Source organism: Nelumbo nucifera, chromosome 3 (assembly GCF_055504915.1).
Source record: "Nelumbo nucifera cultivar China Antique chromosome 3, China Antique-T2T, whole genome shotgun sequence".
Lineage (NCBI taxonomy): Eukaryota > Viridiplantae > Streptophyta > Magnoliopsida > Proteales > Nelumbonaceae > Nelumbo > Nelumbo nucifera.
In genome coordinates this window covers 17474601-17494904 of record NC_142651.1, presented here as the reverse complement: position 1 = coordinate 17494904, position 20304 = coordinate 17474601, and the positions used below count along the sequence as shown (strand labels likewise).

Here is a 20304-nt window from a genome sequence, read left to right as displayed (position 1 = left end):
AAGCTCGAAGGTACAAAATTTGAAAATTGAACCTTGATATTTAGGTTAAAAGATAACATATCGTTCACCACTATGTCATGCCCTAATCCATGTGTTTCCAACAAGGTTCAAACTATCGACATGTATCGGCCCATATCAATTGATATGTATCGTATTGGGAGCACCTTGATATGCCCCTATAGAGGGTGTATTGGGGTTTTGACCGGTTTAGGGGGTGGAGGAGCCTTAAACTAGATCCCTTGAACCGGTTTGAAAAAAATAAAAAAAAAGTAAAAAACGGATCGATACTACCTGACACGCCCCTACCGGCGTATCGATATTTAGAACCTTGGTTTCCAATCTTAATTTTAAAATTTTCCTCTTTTATTCTTTGTCAATAAGGCTTTGTTTGGGTTGAAAAAACTTTTCCTACTATTTCTAATCCCATGAAGCACAACAAAGGCACCATGAACAATATTATTACAATTTAACCCATGGTTTTTGAATTGTTGTTGACCCGGACGGTCAAACTGTTTGGCCCGGGAATGGTTTAGGCAACCGGTTCCTTTTTACCCCAAATCTGATCCCTAGCCAAAATTTGTTGAATTGGTTAACGACTTGTTAACCTGGGTGGTTGAACTGTCAACCCATTTGATATGTTCAATGGTTTGGTTGTTTTTTATTTTAATTTTTTTTTTCATTTTTTGTCAGAATGGGTTGTCCATTTGAACTGGATGATCAAATCATTGACCCAAAAACCAGTGGCTAGAACAGTTTCGTGCCATTTTTTAAAACATTGATTTAACCGCAGAACCAAACAATAACAAAAAATGAGTTAAGGGAGGAACGACTCTGTCTCATAAAAACACATAGTCAGAGTCTAATCTAATGGGGACTTCATTTTACTTGTCACAACTATTTTATAGGCCTAAATGGCTATTTATCAAAAACAAAAAAAAAAGAGCCTTAAACGGCTAAACCCCTACCCGGGTGAAGGAAGGCATTGTTAAATCTGTACATTTTGTTCATAAGGTTGTGTTTGGAAACAATGCAAATAAGTGTGAATGCAAATATGCAGAGACCGTAGAGTGTAAAACAGATCATATAAAATGCAAAATTGGGTTAGTTTTGCACTGACAAATTTACCTTCTTACCAAACAAATTTTTAACTGTCATGGATGCAAACATGAATTCCAATAAATCATATACTTTTATTTTATTTTTATCAAAAGCCCACTTTAATGCAAATTTACTCCTTTTTTATTGATATACTTTTACATTTTAATATCAATGTAAATATTGTCAAACACATGCAAAAATAAAGCAGAGTAAAAATTTACCCTGAATCCAGATTTACACTCCATTTGCATCTTGTCCAAAGGCAGTCTAAGTATCTAGACATAAGCTTGTTCATCTTTTTACCTGTAAAGCCGAAGTAGGTGTAGTCGTAACTCTCTAAACAATATAATTTTTGTCTTGCTTTTGTCATTTTTACTGCAAATAGAAAAACAGTATTATTAGACTTGGATTCGATGGATGAAGTGGTGAATTAGTTTTCTATCTGGTTGGAGACTGTTTTGAATTCCAAGAGGTTCAAGTAACAAATAGTTGTCTTTTTATTGCTACACATGTAATGTGTTATGTGTTTGACCAATGCGCCAAAGGCTTCACTCTACGTGATTCGAATTCGAGACGTAGTAGTAGGCTTTGATATATATCAAGGCTCCGTTTGTTTGTGATACAAATACTGAATTGGGGTATTTATGTATCTCGGTTCCTGTTTGCGAGTATTTATTTGATACGTAAAAAGTTAATAATTATCAAAGTAAAAATGTATCTTCTGACACTTTTGTACTCTAAAAAAGAGTATTATTGTTCATAATTTTTTGATACAATTTTATGTTCTTTTGATAATTAAACTGTTTTATCAAAGTTAAGGCATTGGAGCATAAGATAGTTGGAGCATTTAATGATGGACTCACACTTTGCACCGGTTTCAAACAAACAAGATGAATGTAAAAACAGTTTAAAATGTGAACCGTATTTACATTTATAAACCAAAAAATTGATAAATATGCAGCCCAAATGTTATGTGATCGACCAATACACCAAAATCCATCAGAGTTAAAGAGTGATGGAATGCGTCAAACCAACCACTTTAACCATTTAAGACATTTTAGAGGTTGAAACTTAGAAACACCAATGCTTGCCTGCAGCAGAGCCGGAACATGATAAAGAACACTAGCGCTCTCTCATTACATTCCGGTATTTCGCGCCGTAAAAAACAGTAGAGCCCGTTAAGTACTGAAATCGTCCGTTACGATACGCGTATCGGGCCATAAGCCATTGGCGCAACCACGGAAGTTGCGTACGTAAAAGAGGTTTGGTCTCTGCTTGCTCGGAGTCTGGCGACTCTGACCTCACGCTCTCACACTCACACTGCGTTAGCCATGGAAGACAAGGAGATAACGTCGAAGATCGTAGTGGAGGAATGGAGTGGATCTTCCTCCATGAAGCTCTCCAGGACTGCAATTCTAACCGCGAGCATCACTTCCTTCTCTGTCCATAGGTTTCTCGTTTTCTCTGCAACTCTCCCTACGTTCTCATTTTTTTTTTTCTTTATTTTCTTTTAAATAATTTATTCTTCATTGATTCGAGATCGAGGCTTTCTTTTTTTCTTTTTCTTTTATAACTTAACACAGATCTGATAGTCGATTTAACGAGGTTCGGAGGAAGATTCTTGAAGCATTCGTACCAGAGGCAAGTTCATTTTATTTTTTCTTCTCTTTTGGATCATTTAGTGATTTTGATATTTGAGGATTTGGAGACATATATGGTTTCCTCTAACGAATTTCGAGGTTCAGCGGTCTGCTTCGAGAATTTGTGCTTTCGCTCTCCGACTTTAGTTTCTAACTCATCTAGTCTGTTTGTATTTTCCTTTTTGTGATTAAAAATTATGCTATCCTGGTCTCTGGAAATTAAGGGCCGGCTAGCTGATTGAATTTAACACAACTATGTAATCGGATAAAATACATTATTTTTCCCGGTTGCAATTTTCTTTATTAATGGGAAATAAGGCTTTGATATTGTCTAGAGAAATGGAAGTCAATCACACGATATTGCATCAGAAGTGTAACAACCATACAGATAAATATGAAGTTCACCAATCACGAAAGAGAAAGTTTAATCCCTTCTCATCGTGTCTAGAATATCTGGTTGTGGCTTGATTAATTTTCCATTTTGAAGGTTTACTAGAATTATAATGTTCTGAACTTGATTCAGTGTTTCTGGGTTCACAGGGTTTTCCAAGTAGTGTAACACCAGATTATGTCCCTTTCCAAATTTGGGATTCATTGCAGGTAGTAGTTGTTTTGTTGAAACCAATTCTGTGAAGGTTCATTGCAATTATATCGAGTTCACAGCTTTTAATGGTTTGCTTTTTTAGGGTCTTTCAACTTATATACGAACCATGCTCTCCACCCAAGTAAGACTCGGTATTTCATATTGACTGTTTCAATCCTTTGTTGGATCCTTGAAGGACTATTTTTCCAACTTTTTAATTTGTTTATGCTTCATGAGTTGCTGTTAGGCTCTCCTGAGTGCTATTGGTGTTGGCGAGAAATCTGCTACTGTAATTGGTGCAACGTTTCAGGTGAACTGTTTGTGGTTGGGTTAATTCCATTTTAAGTAATTTTGTAACTTGTTCCAAAATCCACATAATTCTTTCTTATGCTTATAGCTTCCTATGACTTTTTCTTTTTTTCCTCTAATTCATTTTGAACAACTATATTAATAATTGGTCTCAAATGGGAAACTGTTACAGTGGTTTTTGAGGGATTTCACTGGGATGCTTGGAGGCATCTTATTCACTTTTTACCAGGTATACTTGTCCACATATACATTCTTAGTGGGAGTGGGATGTGCTTATGTTTTACTTGAACAACAGTCTATGGTGATCATGGTTTAAAAAATTCTGGCTAGTTATATGGTGAAGAAGACAAGAATGACATTTACAAATGGTTTTACAGTCAACAGAACTTTCTTTTTTCATAACTAGTCACCTATCATTTAAAGAATTGTTTTTGACTTTTAAATTATATGCTTGATACCAAGATACCTTAATATCTTCCTTGTATAATCTCTCTCCTCTTACTTTATTTTTAGTTTAGACTATTGCATGCCATTTTATATTTATTATTCTAAGAAAAGGATATTGAGTATCTTTTTTCTTTCTTTTGGTGCTCTCAGGGTTCTAATCTGGATAGCAATGCTAAAATGTGGCGCTTAGTTGCAGATCTTATGAATGATATTGGTATAATGTCCATTCTTCTTCTTCTTCTTCCTCCACAACAATGTCCACTATTCCTCTTATTTTGGAAACAATATTAACATACATTTGAAGCCTCAGAAGCAATGTTGTCATGTCTTGGACTGGACACAAAACTGTTTTGGCCATTGGGTCACAGGTTGAATGTTTGACAGTTTGGCTTGCTCAAATAAAAACGCAAAAAAGGAGGAAACTGAAAAAGCAAATAGTTCCACGTTATCTTTTAAAGTTATTTTATATCAAAATAAGCTTAAAACAATAAATATCGTAGGTTATAGAAGATGCTAACAAACATACTTGAGGTAGGTTTGACCAAGTCAACATTTCTACGAACTAGACAGCCTATAATTTGTTCGTCTTCTGGTTTCCAGCCTGATAGTGTATCCATCCAGTCCAGTCAGTCTGAAAACACTACTCAGAAGTGTGTGGAATTTGAAGCCTCAGAAGAATTTCTCTTGGTGAATTTATTTATATCTGTGTATCACTAGAGTACTCGTATTACTAACATCAACATCAATTTTTTTTTTTTTTTTGTATTGGAAACGGTAACTTCATTAAATCTTTCAAACTGTCAACTTCTATTATGAAGTTGACCCCATTTACATACTCATTACAACACTGCTCAAAACATGTTCTCCCTTACAGTCCCTTGTTTTGCTAAGTTATCCGCTAGCCCGTTAGCTGACCTTCTTGTCCACTTAAAGCATACACTAATCTCCCCTGTTACATTGATTATTTCCCTTATCGTCTGTCTATATTTCCATGCTCCCAAGCAACCTGACTGCATCCACCCCATTAACAGCTTGGAGTCCCCTTCAATCTCCATTTGATGCAGCCCCATTTGTTTTGCATACCTTATGCCTTGAAGTAAAGCCATCACCTCTACGCTTAATGAATCTCTCTAAATACTCCCCGTGTACCCGATGGGCCTGGATTACCTATAGAGCTGCCATCAAAGTTCAACTTTATGCTTTGGAAATCTGGCGGGGACCACATTTCTTGTACCACAGGCTTTAGGGATGTAGTACCTGCCACCTCACCCCATCTTTTGTAAATGTCATCACTTGAGAAGTCCTTAAACAACTCACTTGTTTTCAACTAGTGAATAACCTTAATAGTTATTCCTTCTACAATTTCCTCCTTGAAAAGATCCTATTATTTCTTTCTTCCCATACTGACCAAAGAACAGTTGCTCTTGTTGCTCTCCACATGATTCTACCATGCTTCTTTGATTGCCTGTAAAAGTTTGGGTCAATAAAGCTTACCACATCCGAGGGAGGGGTCCACCTACAATCAAAGAGAGAAGAGAAGCAAGACCAAATAAAAGACACAAAAAGACAAGATATTAATAGGTGAGTGATTGTCTCACCAGAACCCAAGCAGAGGCTACAAACACGGGGTGAAAGGCAAAGGTTTGACCTTTTTCTTTGTAACAACTCCAAAGTATTGATTTTTTGGAGTGCAACCTCCCAGAAAAAATCCCAGATTTTTGGAGGTACAAGACTACACCAAACCTCTTGTGTTGGAAAATTCCTTGTAAGGTTAGAGAACTAAAGAAGGACATTATAAAAAGAAGCACAAGTGAAGACACTAGAGGGGGGTGGTTTCCAAATTCTGCTAATCAGGAAAGAATGATCCAAATAAACCGATCCTAAGAGGGCAACAAGTTCATCCATCATCTCCATTTCCGACTCCCTTAATCTTCTCCTCAATCCAGATCCCACAAATTATTAATGAAGACGGAAAGATTACTTTTTCTTTGTTGCTTTAAAGGGAGTAAAGGGTAGGGAACCTATCTCTAAGTGAAAACTCACCTACCCAAGCGTCTTCCCAAAACAACACTTTATTCCCTGCACAAGCATCACGTTTGAAAAAAGGAAGGATAGAAGGCAGGAGTTCATGAGTAGCTTTCCAAGGAGAACATTGAGAAGCCCTAGGATCGAGACCCGCATCCCAACCATTGTCTGCCATTCCATGTATGCTAACAACCTCTCTGTGCCAGAGCCTATCCTGTTCCAGCGGCAATCTCCACAACCATTTCCCCAACAATGCTTTGTTCCTTAACCTAATGTTTCCTATCCCTAGGCCACCACCACCACCATCATCATCTAAGCCTTGTCCCAACTATATGGGGTTGGCTACTTTCCTCTTTTACCATTTCATTCTGTTTCAGTTGTTGAATTATGGGTGCTAAAATCATTTCTTGTTACTTCCACCCAAGTCCTTTTTGGTCTGCCCCCAACTCTTCTAGCCCCTTCAACTTGTAATTGATGTAATGTTTTTCTTGGTTACTAGTCCTTCCTGACTTTGTAGGAGTTTCTAGAGAGTCTTTTGGAGCTGGTTTTTGGTCTTCTTTGGGTTTGATTGGGAGAAATTGATGTAATGTTTTACTTCATCTTGTATCTTTATCCTTTTCTGTTATTGGCTGGTGATTTCTCATCACCTCTCCTGATTATTATCTGTTATTTTATTAATAAAGCTTTCTTTTTTATTTATCTTAAAATAAACTTGTAACAAACCACTTTTTCTAACAGGTGCTGTATATGATCTTCTATGCATGTGACCAAACCATTATCAATCTACTTTCTCACATTTTAGCTACTCATAGGTTCCTCCGTTTCTAATCCTGCCCTTTCTAGTTTTACTACTCGTCCATCTAAGCATTCACATTTCTCCTGTGTATTACTAAGTCAGTTAAAAAAAACGATTCAAGTATCTATTTATTTTTCTATACATGTATTCCTTAGTTGGCCTACCCTATTTTTGCTGCCTTGTGGATCTTTCAGCCAAGTCAAGACCACTTCCTAGGATTACTATGGGCATCTACTCTTACATCATGGCATTATGGACTAGGAGTTGTTATTAAAGAGTTTGGGGATATTCAGAGGATTGCATAAAAGAAGTTCTATGAGATAGATGTTGGTGTTTTCCTTTGTCGTTTTTTGGGGGATTGGGACATCATGCATTTGTTTTTCTTAGATATGTCCTTTGGATCATATCTCCTTGTTTGGATTGTTTTGCAAAACTTCATGTAATACTTTAAACTTTTATATATTTAATAAAGTTTCTCATTACCTATTTTGAAAGACATCAACAATATTCTATTGCCTTGCAACATTTTTTCTGGTTATCATACAACCATGTAGCTATATGATTCATTGCTTCTGATTAATACTTATGTTTGTTTATCTGTAACTGTCCACTATTGGTGTTAACTTGTCTTAACATTCTCCTTAGTTCTTCTATCTTCTTCTTTGCAATTGTGCAATTGAGAAGTGAGCACTTCTGGAGTCCTTGTCTTGATGCTAACTTGTTTTGGGGCACAACTTAACAGGGTGTGCTACTATTTGTATATAGCAATGTGAAGGCCATTACCCAATATTGGTCCCAGACTTCCAAAACATTTGACTTGGCGGCCTTGCTTGTGAGCTCAAGATGTAAATGCTCCAAAACATTGGACTTGGTGGCCATTATATAATGAAAATTGAAAAAATGCATTGTCCAGTTTCCCTACTTGCTCTACCAAGTATTACATCTGATCACTATATTGTGGTTTTTCCCTTGTTTATGAATAATATTATGGGGTTCCTTTCTCCAATTGATTGGAGCTGTTGTACCTAAAACTTAAACTAGCAACAGTAACAGGTCCACTGTATCAGTATCCATTGCATTGTCCACTTTCCCTACTTGCTCTACTAAGTATTACATCTGATCACTATATTGTGGTTTTTCCCTTGTTTAGCATATAATTTTACCCTTCTCTTATCTAGTAAACATGATACATTAGGTCTTCATTTTGGTTGCAGGGATGCTGATGGACCTTCTTTCTCCTCTGTTCCCTTCAGCCTTTTTGGTAATAGTTTGCTTGGGGAGCCTCTCAAGATCATTCAGTAAATTCTTTGAAAACCTTGTAATTTATAAACGAGGCATTTAGTTCATCTCCGATTTGATAATTGATTCTGCAGTTATACCATTTGATGTGAAGTTTGTAAGACAAAATGTAGTTAGTATATTCTGTTTCTCTTTTGTTGAATCTGGTGGTTAGATATTATTGTAACCATGCAGCACATTTGTTCCACTACCACCTTTTCTGGATTTTTTTTTTCTTATTCTCCGCTAACAAGTTTGCTCCAATCATAAATTTTGACTGGTACTTGACATAAAAAATTATCAACATTGGTTTGGAAATGTCAACAAGGGAACAGCAGCATTATTTTCATGAAAGAAAGACTGAAAATTTGACTAAGGTTAATTGATTATTGCTTCTTAGAATACAAAATTATGGGTTAGCAGAGCTAGAAAGCATCTAATGGTGGGCCTTCTCTGGAGGGAAGCTGATGGTACTCTATTTTGTTACCATTTTTTATCATTCAGCATTTTCTCTGAATCTGGTTAGATTATAATGTTTTCATATCTGAAGCATTAATATTGTGAGCTTGACCTTAGTTTTGTCGAATAAGTGTTGCAACTTTCTCCCTGAAACAAAAACAATTGTTATGTACAGTCTTCTTAGCGAGTTGAACAGGCAATTTATATCCATTCTTTATGAAAGAATTACAAGATTCTATTAATACTGCTTGATATACACATATAGTATCTTTGATATCCCATGATTTACCTAAGCAAGTATGCCTTACTGTGGTTTCAGTTTTAGTCAGTGATGTGCTACTAATGAGGTGCAGACCATCTTATTATTGCTTATCATTTACCTTTTTGTAACTTTCTGAGAGTTACAAAAAGTATCTTTGTAACTTTCTGAGAGTTACAAAAAGTATCTTTGTAACTTTCAGTTTTAGTCAGTGATGTGCTCACAGGGATTTTCTTTTTACTGATAGCTCTATGCCTTTGTAACTTTCTGAGAGTTTATCTGTCGTGTACATTGCCTCATGTACCTTTTCTTTTTGAATAAAGTTAACTTTTTCTCAAAATTTACCTTTTTGTACATTGCTTTCCTATTTAGCTGGTGTCGCAAGTGGGGCAACAAGAGCTGCTCTGACTCAGCATTTTTCGCTTCAAAACAATGCAGCAGATATATCTGCCAAGGTATCTACTAATCCTTTCTATGAAGATAACCACATGAATTGCTTACATAGTCAAGCCACTTATATTAGCTTTATGATAGGAAGGAAGCCAAGAAACAGTGGCTACAATGGTCGGGATGGTGTTAGGAATGCTACTTGCTCGGGTTACTATGGGTTACCCCTTAGCTATCTGGTTCTCTTTCCTGTCTCTCACCATGCTCCATATGTATGGTAAGTTCAGCCATATCCTACCAAACTGGAAGTTCTAGTTATGTATCATCCGAGAACTTATTTGGTGTACTGGATGTGAGTTATGTTTTTGGATGTAGGAAAAAAATGTACAAAAGAAACCTGCATGTATGGTAAAAAACTTGAGCTGACGAGTGCATGGGAATGCAGGTTTAAGTCTGGAACCAACACTGTGCAAATGGCCTTTTCCACTTTTTACTGTCTCCTCTAATCATTAAATTTTAATGTACCTTCATCATCTGTTTGGATAAAACAGTAATAAATTGATGTTGGGCCTCAGTTTTTATGTGTCAGATGAGGTGATGGGTCTAGCTTTTTGTCTATTTAAAAATTATAAGATACAATCATACAATGGGTGCCCATCCCACAAGAGAGATTGAGTACATGCTAAGTTATGAGGCTGGCATGGTTAAGAGAACTGCTATGTGCCCAATGTAGAGGGCCTTTGTCATTTTTTTTTTTCCAGTTTGGATGGGCCTCACTAGCTTCCATCTGGCAGAAAAACACAGTACTTGCAAGATAAGACGTTTTCTTATTTTGGTGTCTAAACAGAATATCTTCAGCCATTTTTAGTTTATGTTTGTTTTTTTTTTCTTTTTCTATTGGCAGCAAACTACAGGGCTGTTAGATGCCTTTGCTTGACAACCTTGAACAGTGAAAGGAGCTCGATACTTATACATCACTTCATAGAAACTGGTCAAGGTGATTTTACAACTCATCAACAATTGTTTTTCCTGCTTTTTTCCCCACCTGTTTGGTAATTAAAATGAATTCGTCACCAGTATGTGGATCTGGATCCAATCTAGTTCTAACTCAACCTAGCCCTTGATTGTGTTAAAATTTCTACTTGGTTGAATCGATACATAACTAATTCGTTCAGCTGTGTTGGTATGACATTGGCTTACCTTAGTTGAGACAGCTACTGTTATCAATGTACAATGCATTTCCTTTTTGATTTCAACAAAAGACATGCAACAATATTAATGTTCTTTACAGAACAATGAATTTATGTTGATCAATTCCTCTATCTGTATTATTGTCAGTTCTCACTCCAAAACAGGCTTCACACATGGAGCATGTTTTACCTGTATGGAGACCAAAGAATGCCAAATTACACAAGAGGGTAAACCTTGGTGTGAGGGTTTCCTCACTGAATCACCAGCAAATGTGAGTTTTTAGATTATGTTCTGCTTATAACATGGCAGCATGTTGATTGTTTAAGTCATTAACTACAGGATGGACATTTTGGCCTTGCCAGATTCTCTCTACAAGAAAGGTGGAGCTTAAGATCAGACTTTTCTTTCCACTTTTTTGAAATTCTTAGGAAACCCTAGTTCATATGGCTATTTTTTTTTTCTTCCAGCAAAATACTTGTTAATGGTGAGGAATGGAGTTATCAATATTATTATCCATAAAGAGGCAACAGCTGCTGATATCTTACAGTCATTTATGCATGCACTTGTAATGGCAAATATCATGGATAAAACCAAGTCTGTGCATGCTGAAAGCCGCCAATGGATGGACAAACACTATGAAGTTTTCATGACAAAGGTACTGAAGTAAAGCTGCTATTATGTTGTTACTATTATCATCATATTAATATCTCAACTTGACTCAACCTTAATCCCAATTATTTGGGGTCGCTACATGAATCCTTTCCCACCATTGTGCTCTATTAACAGCATGCTTTCTATCAAACTGTAAATCCTTAAATAATAAAACTAACGTATGTCCTTAAATCATTTTTACCACATCAGACCACATTTTCTTTGGTCTTCCCCTTGCCTTTTTTGATGAGCCTTCTACTTGCACCGAGTCACTCCTCACTAGTGTAGCCATTGGTTGTCTATGCACATTAGCAAACCATCTTAGTTGACTCATCATCTTTTGATTCTTTTCACTAATTGGAGTTACTCTTAAGTCCTCTTAATGTGTTCATTTCTGATTCTGTCCTTTTTAGTATTGCCACCCCATCCCAATTTTCAACATCCTCAACTTGGTTATACTCATTTTTTAACATGCTTCTTTTATTGGTTATGTTTTTTCTTGATTGGTCAGCACTGTCCAATTCTGCCAACGCTGAATTGTATAAATGCCTTATAGAACTTTCCTTTTAGTCTTATTGATATAAGCTGTCGCACAACACGCTAGATGCATCTTTCCAATTCAACCTCTCTACTCTAATTCTATGGGTAAGATCCTCTTTACTTTCTCAGTCATTATAGTTTGGCCTATCTCTGATCATGAATTAGTTGCAGCACTATTGTCACTAGTGTTTTTACTAAAACTGCAATACATATAGTTTGTCCTAGTCTGACTTATCTTAAAAACTTCCAATTCTAAAGCATCTTTCCCTTGCTCTAGCTTTGCATTCAGCCCATCATTTGCTTTATCAATTAATGCTATATCATCAGTAAACAACATACACCATAAGACCTCTTGTATATACCTAGTTAATTCATCCATAACTGGTGCAAAAAAGATACAGATTAAGTGCTGACTCTTGGTGTAAACCCATTGTGATTGGGAGTTCTCTTGTCCCCTTCCCAAGTTCAGATCCTTCATACATATCTCTAATGATGTTGATTTACCTACTTGAAGATCCTTTCCTTTCCAAAATCCACTAGATAACTTCTGCAGGGACCCTGCCATATGCTTTTTTGGTTTGGGAGGAATTCTTTCTAGATGGATGGCATGTTGTACCGTCTGTGAACACCAATTGATGGTAGGTGTTAGTTAATGGGTTTTCCCAACCACTGGGCCACCTCTTGGATGGGACATGGCTCACAAGTCACATGCGTTGAACATTACTGATGTCTGTAAACAAACCTTCTTCCTGAAACACATACTTTGTTCTGTCTGAAACATAGTCAGTGCAATGATGGTAGTGTCCCTTGACTGGTTAACATAGGGTTATGGTCCATTTGCGGTGGTGTTGGAGCAACAAGATTGGTGGTATCTGACTTCATTTGTTTCATCACTGCCTTGCACATCTCCTCTTGAATTAAGTTTAAGTCAAGATATCTAGTACATGAAAACTTATTTATGCTGTTTATTATTCAACTTGCATCTTATACTGCTCTATTAATTTTGTTTTGCAGCTCCAGACATCAGGATGGAGAACGGAACGCCTTTTGTCTCCATCAGTTACTTGGAGCGCAAGTTGGGTATGCGACCCTTTGAATGAAAAGATCAGCTAGGCAGAATTTGGTCTAAATCAATCTTATCTGTCACTCCTGTCAAGAGGGGGGGAGGAGGTTAAAGGAACAACTTTAGTCCAACTACTCCATCACAATGAATTCTCGAGAATTTCTGGTTAGTGACTACTTGCAGTTGGTGAGATATACTTGCAAATTGCAGGTGAGTGCCTGGTGCTAGCCTAATCTTGAATTGGGGCTGGTTTTTTCTTGATTGTGAGTAGTTATCTGATCATGACTTGTATATAGTATACTCCTTTTAGGGAAACACGAGTTTATTTATACGATTAGCACCATTATTCATGTTCAGCAGCTCTTCTTTCCAAATTCCAAGGCAAAAACCATGTTTCAAAGTATTGCTATGTCATGATTCAGGGGGTGACACGCAAGGATTGAAATTGTTGCTTCCAAGCATAAAAAAAAAAGAAAAGAAAAAAAAGAAATTGTTTCGGCTTTCAAGCTTTGAACCATGCCACCCTTGTGAAGGGTATTAACTGCTGAATATGGCCATTTATCATAAATCCTTGTATGACCCTGACAACCGACACTCATAGGATATGGCGTGATACCGGGTATAGGTGTGTCAATTGGACCAGATTTGGTTCAATCCGATATGGTCTAATATGAGTCCATTATAGATAGATCTGGTCCAATCCAATCCAATGAATACTTTGGAACATTTTGGACCAGTCCAATTCAATGTTTGGACCATCCAATCTGTTCAAATTGGGTTTAATTTAGATCGGTTCCAACCTGGTCCATAGATACCAGTATTCTATCTTCTATCAATGGACCAGATATTGGTTCAATCCTATCCAATTCAATATAAATCTGTTATGGATAGACCAGGTCCAATCTAATATAATAAATGCTTTGGACCATTAAGTCTAGACTTGTCCAATTCAATGTCTTATTGGTCCGTGCAATTCGTCAAAATTGATTTTGATTTGAATGGATCCAACCCAAAACTGGCCCATGATACCTCTAAGTAAATATTGATTCTTGGAATCATATAGAGGGTGTTTGGTTCTGTTTACGTTTATTGATGGTGCCACATAGGCACCATCTCAGCATTTTCTCTCTCTTGCTCTTTTGCATACATTGGAAATGTAAAAAGTAAACTTTGGTTTATGTGCATGTCAGCCGTTTGTAGAAGTTATTTTTTGAAGCTACCACAAATGGCCAAGCGTTTATTCACTGTTACGTTGAAGTGACACTTAATTGTCATAAATGATTGCAATTATTGCATTTTTCAGTTTTGTCAGCAAATAAAGTATAAACATTTATTCAATAAACATAAACGGAATCAAACACATACATAGTAAACAGTAGTATGAACTGGAGCCGAATGATATTCAACAATGGAGCTATACCTTGTTTTTTAAGGACAGGGGCTAGAGCTAAATACCGGTGGAGTTTGTGGTGGAAGCAATACCAGACGCGACTCATGGGAATTTCCGACTGATGACAGTCTCCAAAAATTCTTAATGGGCCTATCCCACCAAATTGAATTCCAAGTGCAGTAGTCTGGGCCAATGACCTCCCCAGCAAAATGGAGGCCCAGTAGGGCAGTAGTAATTTTGAGCTGGGATAGCACTAGCAGGCCCAGTGTGCGATTACACGGTTTCCTACTTTTCTACGGTTCTACCCGAATCCGCGGTTCAGTGGCTGGATGCAGGCCTGGAGATAGAGACATAGAGTGCGATAAGATAACGCGGTTTCCTACTCCTACCTGAATCCGAATCCTAACTCGACTATGAATCCGCAGTTTCTGGTTTATACAAAGATGGTGAAAACCTATATGAAAAGCAGAGGAAGGGACGAATTTTGAGATCCAACTCGAAAGTCGAAAGCCCTAAACAAACGGTGGCCCGTGGCCGGAGAAGAGATGGCGCCGGAGAAGAGATGCCTATACGAAATTCTAGCGTTGAGCAGAGACCGCTCTCCTGAAGAAATCCGATCTGCGTACAAGAAATTGGCTCTGCAACGCCACCCCGACAAGCTCATCCAGACCGGTGTTCCCGAGGAAGAAGCCACCGCTGCCTTTCAGGAGCTCGTCAATGCCTACGAAGTTCTTTCTGATCCCCGCGAACGTGCGTGGTACGACTCTCATCGTTCCCAGATCCTATTTTCCGATGCCACCAACGTATCCAAGTCATCTTCGGGCTTCTCTACCATCCCTAACATCTTTTCTTTCTTCTCCAATTCTGTCTATTCCGGTTATGGAGACACCGGGAAAGGGTTTTTCAAGGTTTATGGTGATGTTTTCGATAAAATTTACGCCCAGGAGGTCATGTTTGCGAAGAAGCTTGGGTTGGGGTCGGGAACGGTTAGGGACGCTCCGTTGATGGGAAATTTGGAAAGTCCTTATGCGCAGGTATCGGCTTTCTACAATTACTGGTTAGGGTTCTGTACGGTGATGGATTTCTGTTGGGTCGACGAGTACGATGCGATGGCTGGACCTAATAGGAAGTCACGACGGCTCATGGAGGAGGAGAACAAGAAGCTGAGGAAGAGGGCGAAGAAGGAGTACAACGAGATGGTTCGTGGGTTGGCCGAGTTTGTGAAAAAGAGGGATAAACGCGTTATTGATATGCAGATGAAGAGGAATATGGAGCAAGAGAAGAGGAGGGAAGAGGAGAGAACTCGAAAGAAAGAAGCTGAGCGGGCGAAATTAGAGAAAGCTCGGTTGTACGAAGAGCCTGAATGGGCTAAAGTCGATGAGGAGGAAATGGAGAATGATTTTGATGAACCGGACGATGACAAGAAACAGAGTGATGCTAGAGAGCTGTATTGTGTTGTTTGCAGTAAGAAGTTTAAGTCTGATAAGCAGTGGAAGAATCACGAGCAGTCAAAGAAGCACAGGGAAAAGGTTGCACAGCTCAGGGATACATTTGAAATGGAGGATGATCAAGAAGAAAGTGGGAACGAGGAAGGATTGGGTAGTGAGAACATTGTAGAGGAATTGCGGGAGGAATTTGAAGATGCTTTAGATTTTCAGGAAGCGCAGCGAGAAGCTGTAAGCATTTCCAGTGATGATGAAGGAATTGAGGTTTCTTTCGTTAATGATAGCAATGGTTTTGATGAATCATTTGGCTCTGACGAGGAAGCAAGCATTCTTGAAGCCATGGTGTCCGAACACAAGAACAGAACTAATAATGCCTCAAAGCGTCAGCCGAAGTCTTATGCCAGAAATGATAGTGAAGAGACGGATTTCATGGAGTACGATAACCGGAAAATCTCTCGCAGGAACCGGGCAGCAAAGAAAGAGGGTAGCAGGAAAACCAACGGAGAAGTTCAGAGAACAGAAATTGTTGAAACTGCAGAAGAAGTCGAGTCTAAATATAATGGAAACAACGTTCCAAGCGAAGATCATGATCGGAATGACTCAAGCACAAAGGATGCGTTGTCCCACGCACTTGGGGATACTGACGCTAATGGTAGAGTTGATAGGCCTTTGGACAAAGGTCTTAAGGTTCTAAACCAACCAATTGATAAGAAAGGTACTGGAAAGAAGGATGTGAAAACCAAGTCAAAGAACTCATCCAAAGGAAAGAAAGAAAAGGTAATAACAGCATTTTATTTGGTTTGGATGATGATGATGTGGTTTATGCCCTTCAGGCCTTGATCTTCTTTACCATAAATTAGTGCCAGATGTAGAATGCCGGATGTGAAAACCAAGTCAAAGTATAATTGCCTACATGTTTAAGGTGTTTATTCACCATTCCAATGACCTACCCTTGTAGTCTAGATGTTAAATGCCCTACTATTTGAGTGAAAATTGAAGCTAAGGCTCAGTTTGGAAAGAGTAGAAAGGCAAATATGTACAGTACAAATACATACAAAATAATACAAAATACATATTTGCATTTGTACTCCTTCCAAACTGAGCCTAAGGTCCATATTTTGCATTTGGTGCAAAATCTTGTATTTTCACTGAACATATTTGCATTCGTGCTCTTCCCAAATGGAACTAAAAGGAAAAAGAGAATGGAAAACAAACCCTCAAAGTTAGGGTACTTGATCTTGTTTATAATTTTCTTTGATCAACCATTCTGTTCATTTATGTATGGGAAAAGGACATTTAGGGGGCATTTTCGACAACATGGATAGTTTTGTTTTTGAATACAAAAACAACTACCATGTCAACAAAAACAATATAATTTTGCTCATATGGCAGTTTTTGTTTTCAAAAACAAAACCAATCATGTTGTTGAACACCTCCTTAAGTGTCCTTTTAATGTTTCAATGCTTCCTTATGATCTCTTCTGCTGCCCAAATCTGAACAACATGCTTTTGTTTTTTTCCCTTCATGAGGCTACAATGTGCTCTCCCTCTAATTGTCAGTTGTTTTAATCAGTGTATTTTTAACAGTCCAACTATGGTGTATTGACAAATATTGTTGGTATGTAAATCAAGATTTCAATCAATTGCGTTAAAGATGTCACATGGTCTATTTATTTTCATTGGTTCACATTTCACAAGGTGTATTTACCGTTAAGACTTCAACAACATTAAAGATGTCAACTCTAACATGTCATTCTATCATTAGCTTACATTTTTTGCTTCAAGGTGCAGTTCATGCAGCATAGATTTGGCCTACTTTTAATCTATGTTTGGAAAATTCTAATGCTACATGACATTGTTAATCTTCCCTGCCCAAGTCCTAAGTCCTAGCCACTAGTTATTTGCCTGGAAATATCATATGGACGGATTCTGTGATCTGCTGGTTAAACCCCACTGCAGAGATTCAAGGCAATATTCTCCTGAGCTATACTTTTACATCTTAGGATTGAACTTGTGCACCCTATTAGCACTTCATTTATTTATTTCTTCATTTAAGAATTTTAAGAATGAGAACTAGGCAGAAATGTTCCATGGGAATGCGATTTTCATCTATGGTTATTGAAGTATTTCCATATAAATCCCTCTTGCTTGCTTGTATTGTTTGATGAAGTCAAGATTTTCTTCATAATTGAACTTTTAATATGATCATCATTTCTTGTATATATTCTGATTTTCACTGTTGTTCCTTTTGTGCCTCCTGTCTAACTGTCCAATCCTTTCATCTCAGGTGGTATCAAAGGCTTCTGGCAATTCATGCGAGACTTGTGGAGAGAATTTTGAGACAAGGTACTTGAATAGTGTGTGTTCTTGTTTTCTTCAGAAGAAACTGTAGTTTTTATTCCATTTGATGGTTGTAACTGACTTCTTATTGGTTCTTTGGTACAGGAATAAACTACATAAGCATCTAGGTGATACTGGACATGCTACATTAAAATCACGATAAGGTTTCTTCTTCTTCCTCTTCTCATTTTGAGGCTTTTTTTTTTTCCAGAATCATCCCATTAAGCCGAAATTTGTAAACTGGATTCTATGAAAGGAAGGCTAATGTTATAGTTTCCATCGAATTTGCATGAGCTTGTCAGTATGAGAAAGTAGAAGAGTAGCATAATCTGCGCAGGGCTATCTCCTCTGGAGTTGATATATTATATTAAAAATTTTATTTAGCTGATTTATCTTCTGGAAAAGATGGAAAAAAATCAAGATTGGATTGTCCTGGGTAAGGTATTAATAGGCAGTACAGCATCCTGTTGTATTTGGAGCATGAATGGTTAACTAATTATTAAATGTGAAGATTTTCTTAAGGTATTTTAATTGCAAATGTTAGAATATGATTTTTCTGAAATTTTAAGACCTTGCATCTGACCTCTTTCAATTTCTTATTATCAAAACAATTACTGAATCTTCTTTTGTACCTTGCAGTATTTACTGTCGAAGCATGATGACATAACTAATGAATTGGAACTTTTTCCAAGATTATCGCCTAAATGAAGAGAGAAAAATAAAGGATAGAAAATGTTGAGGTTCCGTCCTGCGCTGATTTTTTATGAAGGGATGGAAAACAAAAATTTTTACGGCCTTCGATTGTTTTTATTACCTTTAGGCACAAACAACAGCAGGAGGGAAAAGAAAATGAGATGATTTTTTTTTTTTTTTTTAAAATTCTGCTGTCTTCTGGTGTTCTGTTTGATTTACGTGCTCACCAATGTTTGGTATGCAAAATGACAGACGAGTAATTGGAAGTTATTATTATTTTTTTTTTTGGGGACCAGAAAGTTTGTGTTTTTGAATTTATGTCCATTGCTCCGAGTAGTGCACTTGTAAATGTATAAAGCTCGATATCAATGATGAGAATATTGAGTCGTCAAAATTCGTTCTAGGCTGTCGTATACGTAGCCAAATATTATGAAAGCTCGACGATCAAAGCTCAGACAAAGTCAAAATACGTCAAAATTCGTTCATATCTGCTCTACTTACCGAATTCAATGCCTTACTGATTTGATACTTAAAAATTACCAACTGATGGTGGCTCAGTTGCTGTGTTCTCTGGCAGTTTTCACTGGGATCAGATTAAATCCCGCTGCCACAAGGGCGGGTTTGGAGGGGGAGGTATGGGTATTGGCAAAAAGGGCGTAATTACATTTGACCACTTTATCTGTTACCAAATGGGGCGTGTTTGGGTTAACCATTAAAAATGATTTTCGGCATACCAAGGGGGATTTTACAATATGAATGTTTTTGTACGACTTTCATTTGCTTTTAAAATCTTCACAGCAACAAAAATATTATAAAGTTTTTATTTTTTTTTATTTTGAGGAGAATAAACAAATTGATTTTGTTGACAAATCATATTTTTAAAACCATCAAAATAATAGTTATTTGAAAGGAAACAAATTTTTGGATATGATCATCATCGGCATCCAAGCCTTGTACCAATGGGTTGGGGTTGATTACGTTAATTTTGTTTTGCCATTCCCTTCTGTTTAATGTCATATGCACTTATGAAACATGATGTTAAATATCAGATGAAAACATCCTTATTAGAACCCTGGCATTTGCAGAGTTTCACATCCAATTCCAGACCAACAAGTGGAAAATTTAGGGGTCCTTGAAAAATAAGTGCTTATTGAACAAATACTTAAAAACAAGTGCTTATTTTAATAAGCACTTACGAGCATTTGATGAAAAACCACTTATTTTAAAAAGAAGTATAGGCATTCTTAAAATGATATGGCGGATCAAGATAGGCCAGAAAGGAAATAAACACTTAAAAATAGACCCAAATTTTGTGCTTCTTAAGTATTTATTCTTAGAATAAGCACGTATTATGGGCGTATTTCCCAAACACAAATAATTACTTATTGGTGTGTTCCGGTCCCAAATAAGTGCTTATTCAAATAAGTACTTATTTTTAAGCACTCACAAACTCAGGCTTAATCCATTTATTTCTCTCTCCCCTTGAATTTGCATTTAGACGTGCAACTAGAGTTAAGTAAAAACAAAAAATAAACCATGTGCCCATACACAGTTTTGGATAAAAACGAACAAAGACCATGGTTTCTGGTTTTTAGTTTTGAGAAGCAAGTATTTTAAACCAAGATGGTTTTGATTTACTTTTGGAACACAAACCTTGTTGGATTAGCTGAATGCTTGGACTGTTAGGCAGGCTGTGGAATCAATGATAAAT

At 37.1% G+C, this 20304-nt stretch overlaps 2 protein-coding genes across 5 annotated transcripts; both read left to right on the top strand.

Annotated features, from left to right (window-relative positions):
• Positions 1–2177: 2177 nt before the first annotated feature.
• RUS3 (root UVB sensitive protein (Protein of unknown function, DUF647)) lies at positions 2178–17907 on the top strand. Of its 3 annotated transcripts, XR_016083852.1 has the most exons (16): positions 2178–2548; positions 2682–2739; positions 3279–3338; positions 3425–3463; positions 3569–3631; positions 3803–3859; positions 4228–4291; positions 8113–8196; positions 9267–9349; positions 9429–9558; positions 10186–10278; positions 10620–10743; positions 10812–10852; positions 10940–11127; positions 12678–12936; positions 17848–17907. XR_016083852.1 is itself a non-coding variant. In XM_010261567.3 (15 exons), exons 1-15 carry the CDS (start codon positions 2430–2432, stop codon positions 12774–12776), a joined length of 1302 nt encoding a protein of 433 aa, XP_010259869.1. In that variant the 5' UTR covers positions 2178–2429; the 3' UTR covers positions 12777–13082. The 3 variants fall into 3 exon arrangements, 2 of the variants coding, with proteins under 2 accessions (XP_010259869.1, XP_010259877.1); XM_010261567.3 differs by lacking the exon at positions 17848–17907 and having other exon boundaries at positions 12678–13082; XM_010261575.3 differs by lacking the exons at positions 3803–3859; positions 17848–17907 and having other exon boundaries at positions 2294–2548; positions 12678–13082.
• On the top strand, positions 14193–18911 carry LOC104599144 (DNAJ heat shock N-terminal domain-containing protein). Of its 2 annotated transcripts, XM_010261547.3 has the most exons (4): positions 14194–16338; positions 17848–17906; positions 18006–18064; positions 18540–18911. In XM_010261547.3, the coding sequence occupies exons 1-3, from the start codon at positions 14662–14664 to the stop codon at positions 18061–18063; spliced, it is 1794 nt and encodes a 597-aa protein (XP_010259849.1). In that variant the 5' UTR covers positions 14194–14661; the 3' UTR covers position 18064; positions 18540–18911. The 2 variants fall into 2 exon arrangements, with proteins under 2 accessions (XP_010259857.1, XP_010259849.1); XM_010261555.3 differs by lacking the exon at positions 18540–18911 and having other exon boundaries at positions 14193–16338; positions 18006–18462.
• The last annotated feature ends 1393 nt before the right edge of the window (positions 18912–20304 follow it).

Excerpts from the sequence above, each read along its gene's own strand:
- RUS3 (XM_010261567.3), top strand. The coding sequence starts at position 2,430 with ATGGAAGACAAGGAGATAACGTCGAAGATCGTAGTGGAGGAATGGAGT. Across the intron at positions 10,279-10,619 it reads CTTCATAGAAACTGGTCAAG|TTCTCACTCCAAAACAGGCT; the intron begins GTGATTTTACAA and ends TATTATTGTCAG. Across the intron at positions 10,744-10,811 it reads TCACTGAATCACCAGCAAAT|GATGGACATTTTGGCCTTGC; the intron begins GTGAGTTTTTAG and ends CATTAACTACAG.
- LOC104599144 (XM_010261547.3), top strand. The coding sequence starts at position 14,662 with ATGGCGCCGGAGAAGAGATGCCTATACGAAATTCTAGCGTTGAGCAGA. Across the intron at positions 16,339-17,847 it reads CCAAAGGAAAGAAAGAAAAG|GTGGTATCAAAGGCTTCTGG; the intron begins GTAATAACAGCA and ends CTTTCATCTCAG. Across the intron at positions 17,907-18,005 it reads GGAGAGAATTTTGAGACAAG|GAATAAACTACATAAGCATC; the intron begins GTACTTGAATAG and ends TCTTTGGTACAG.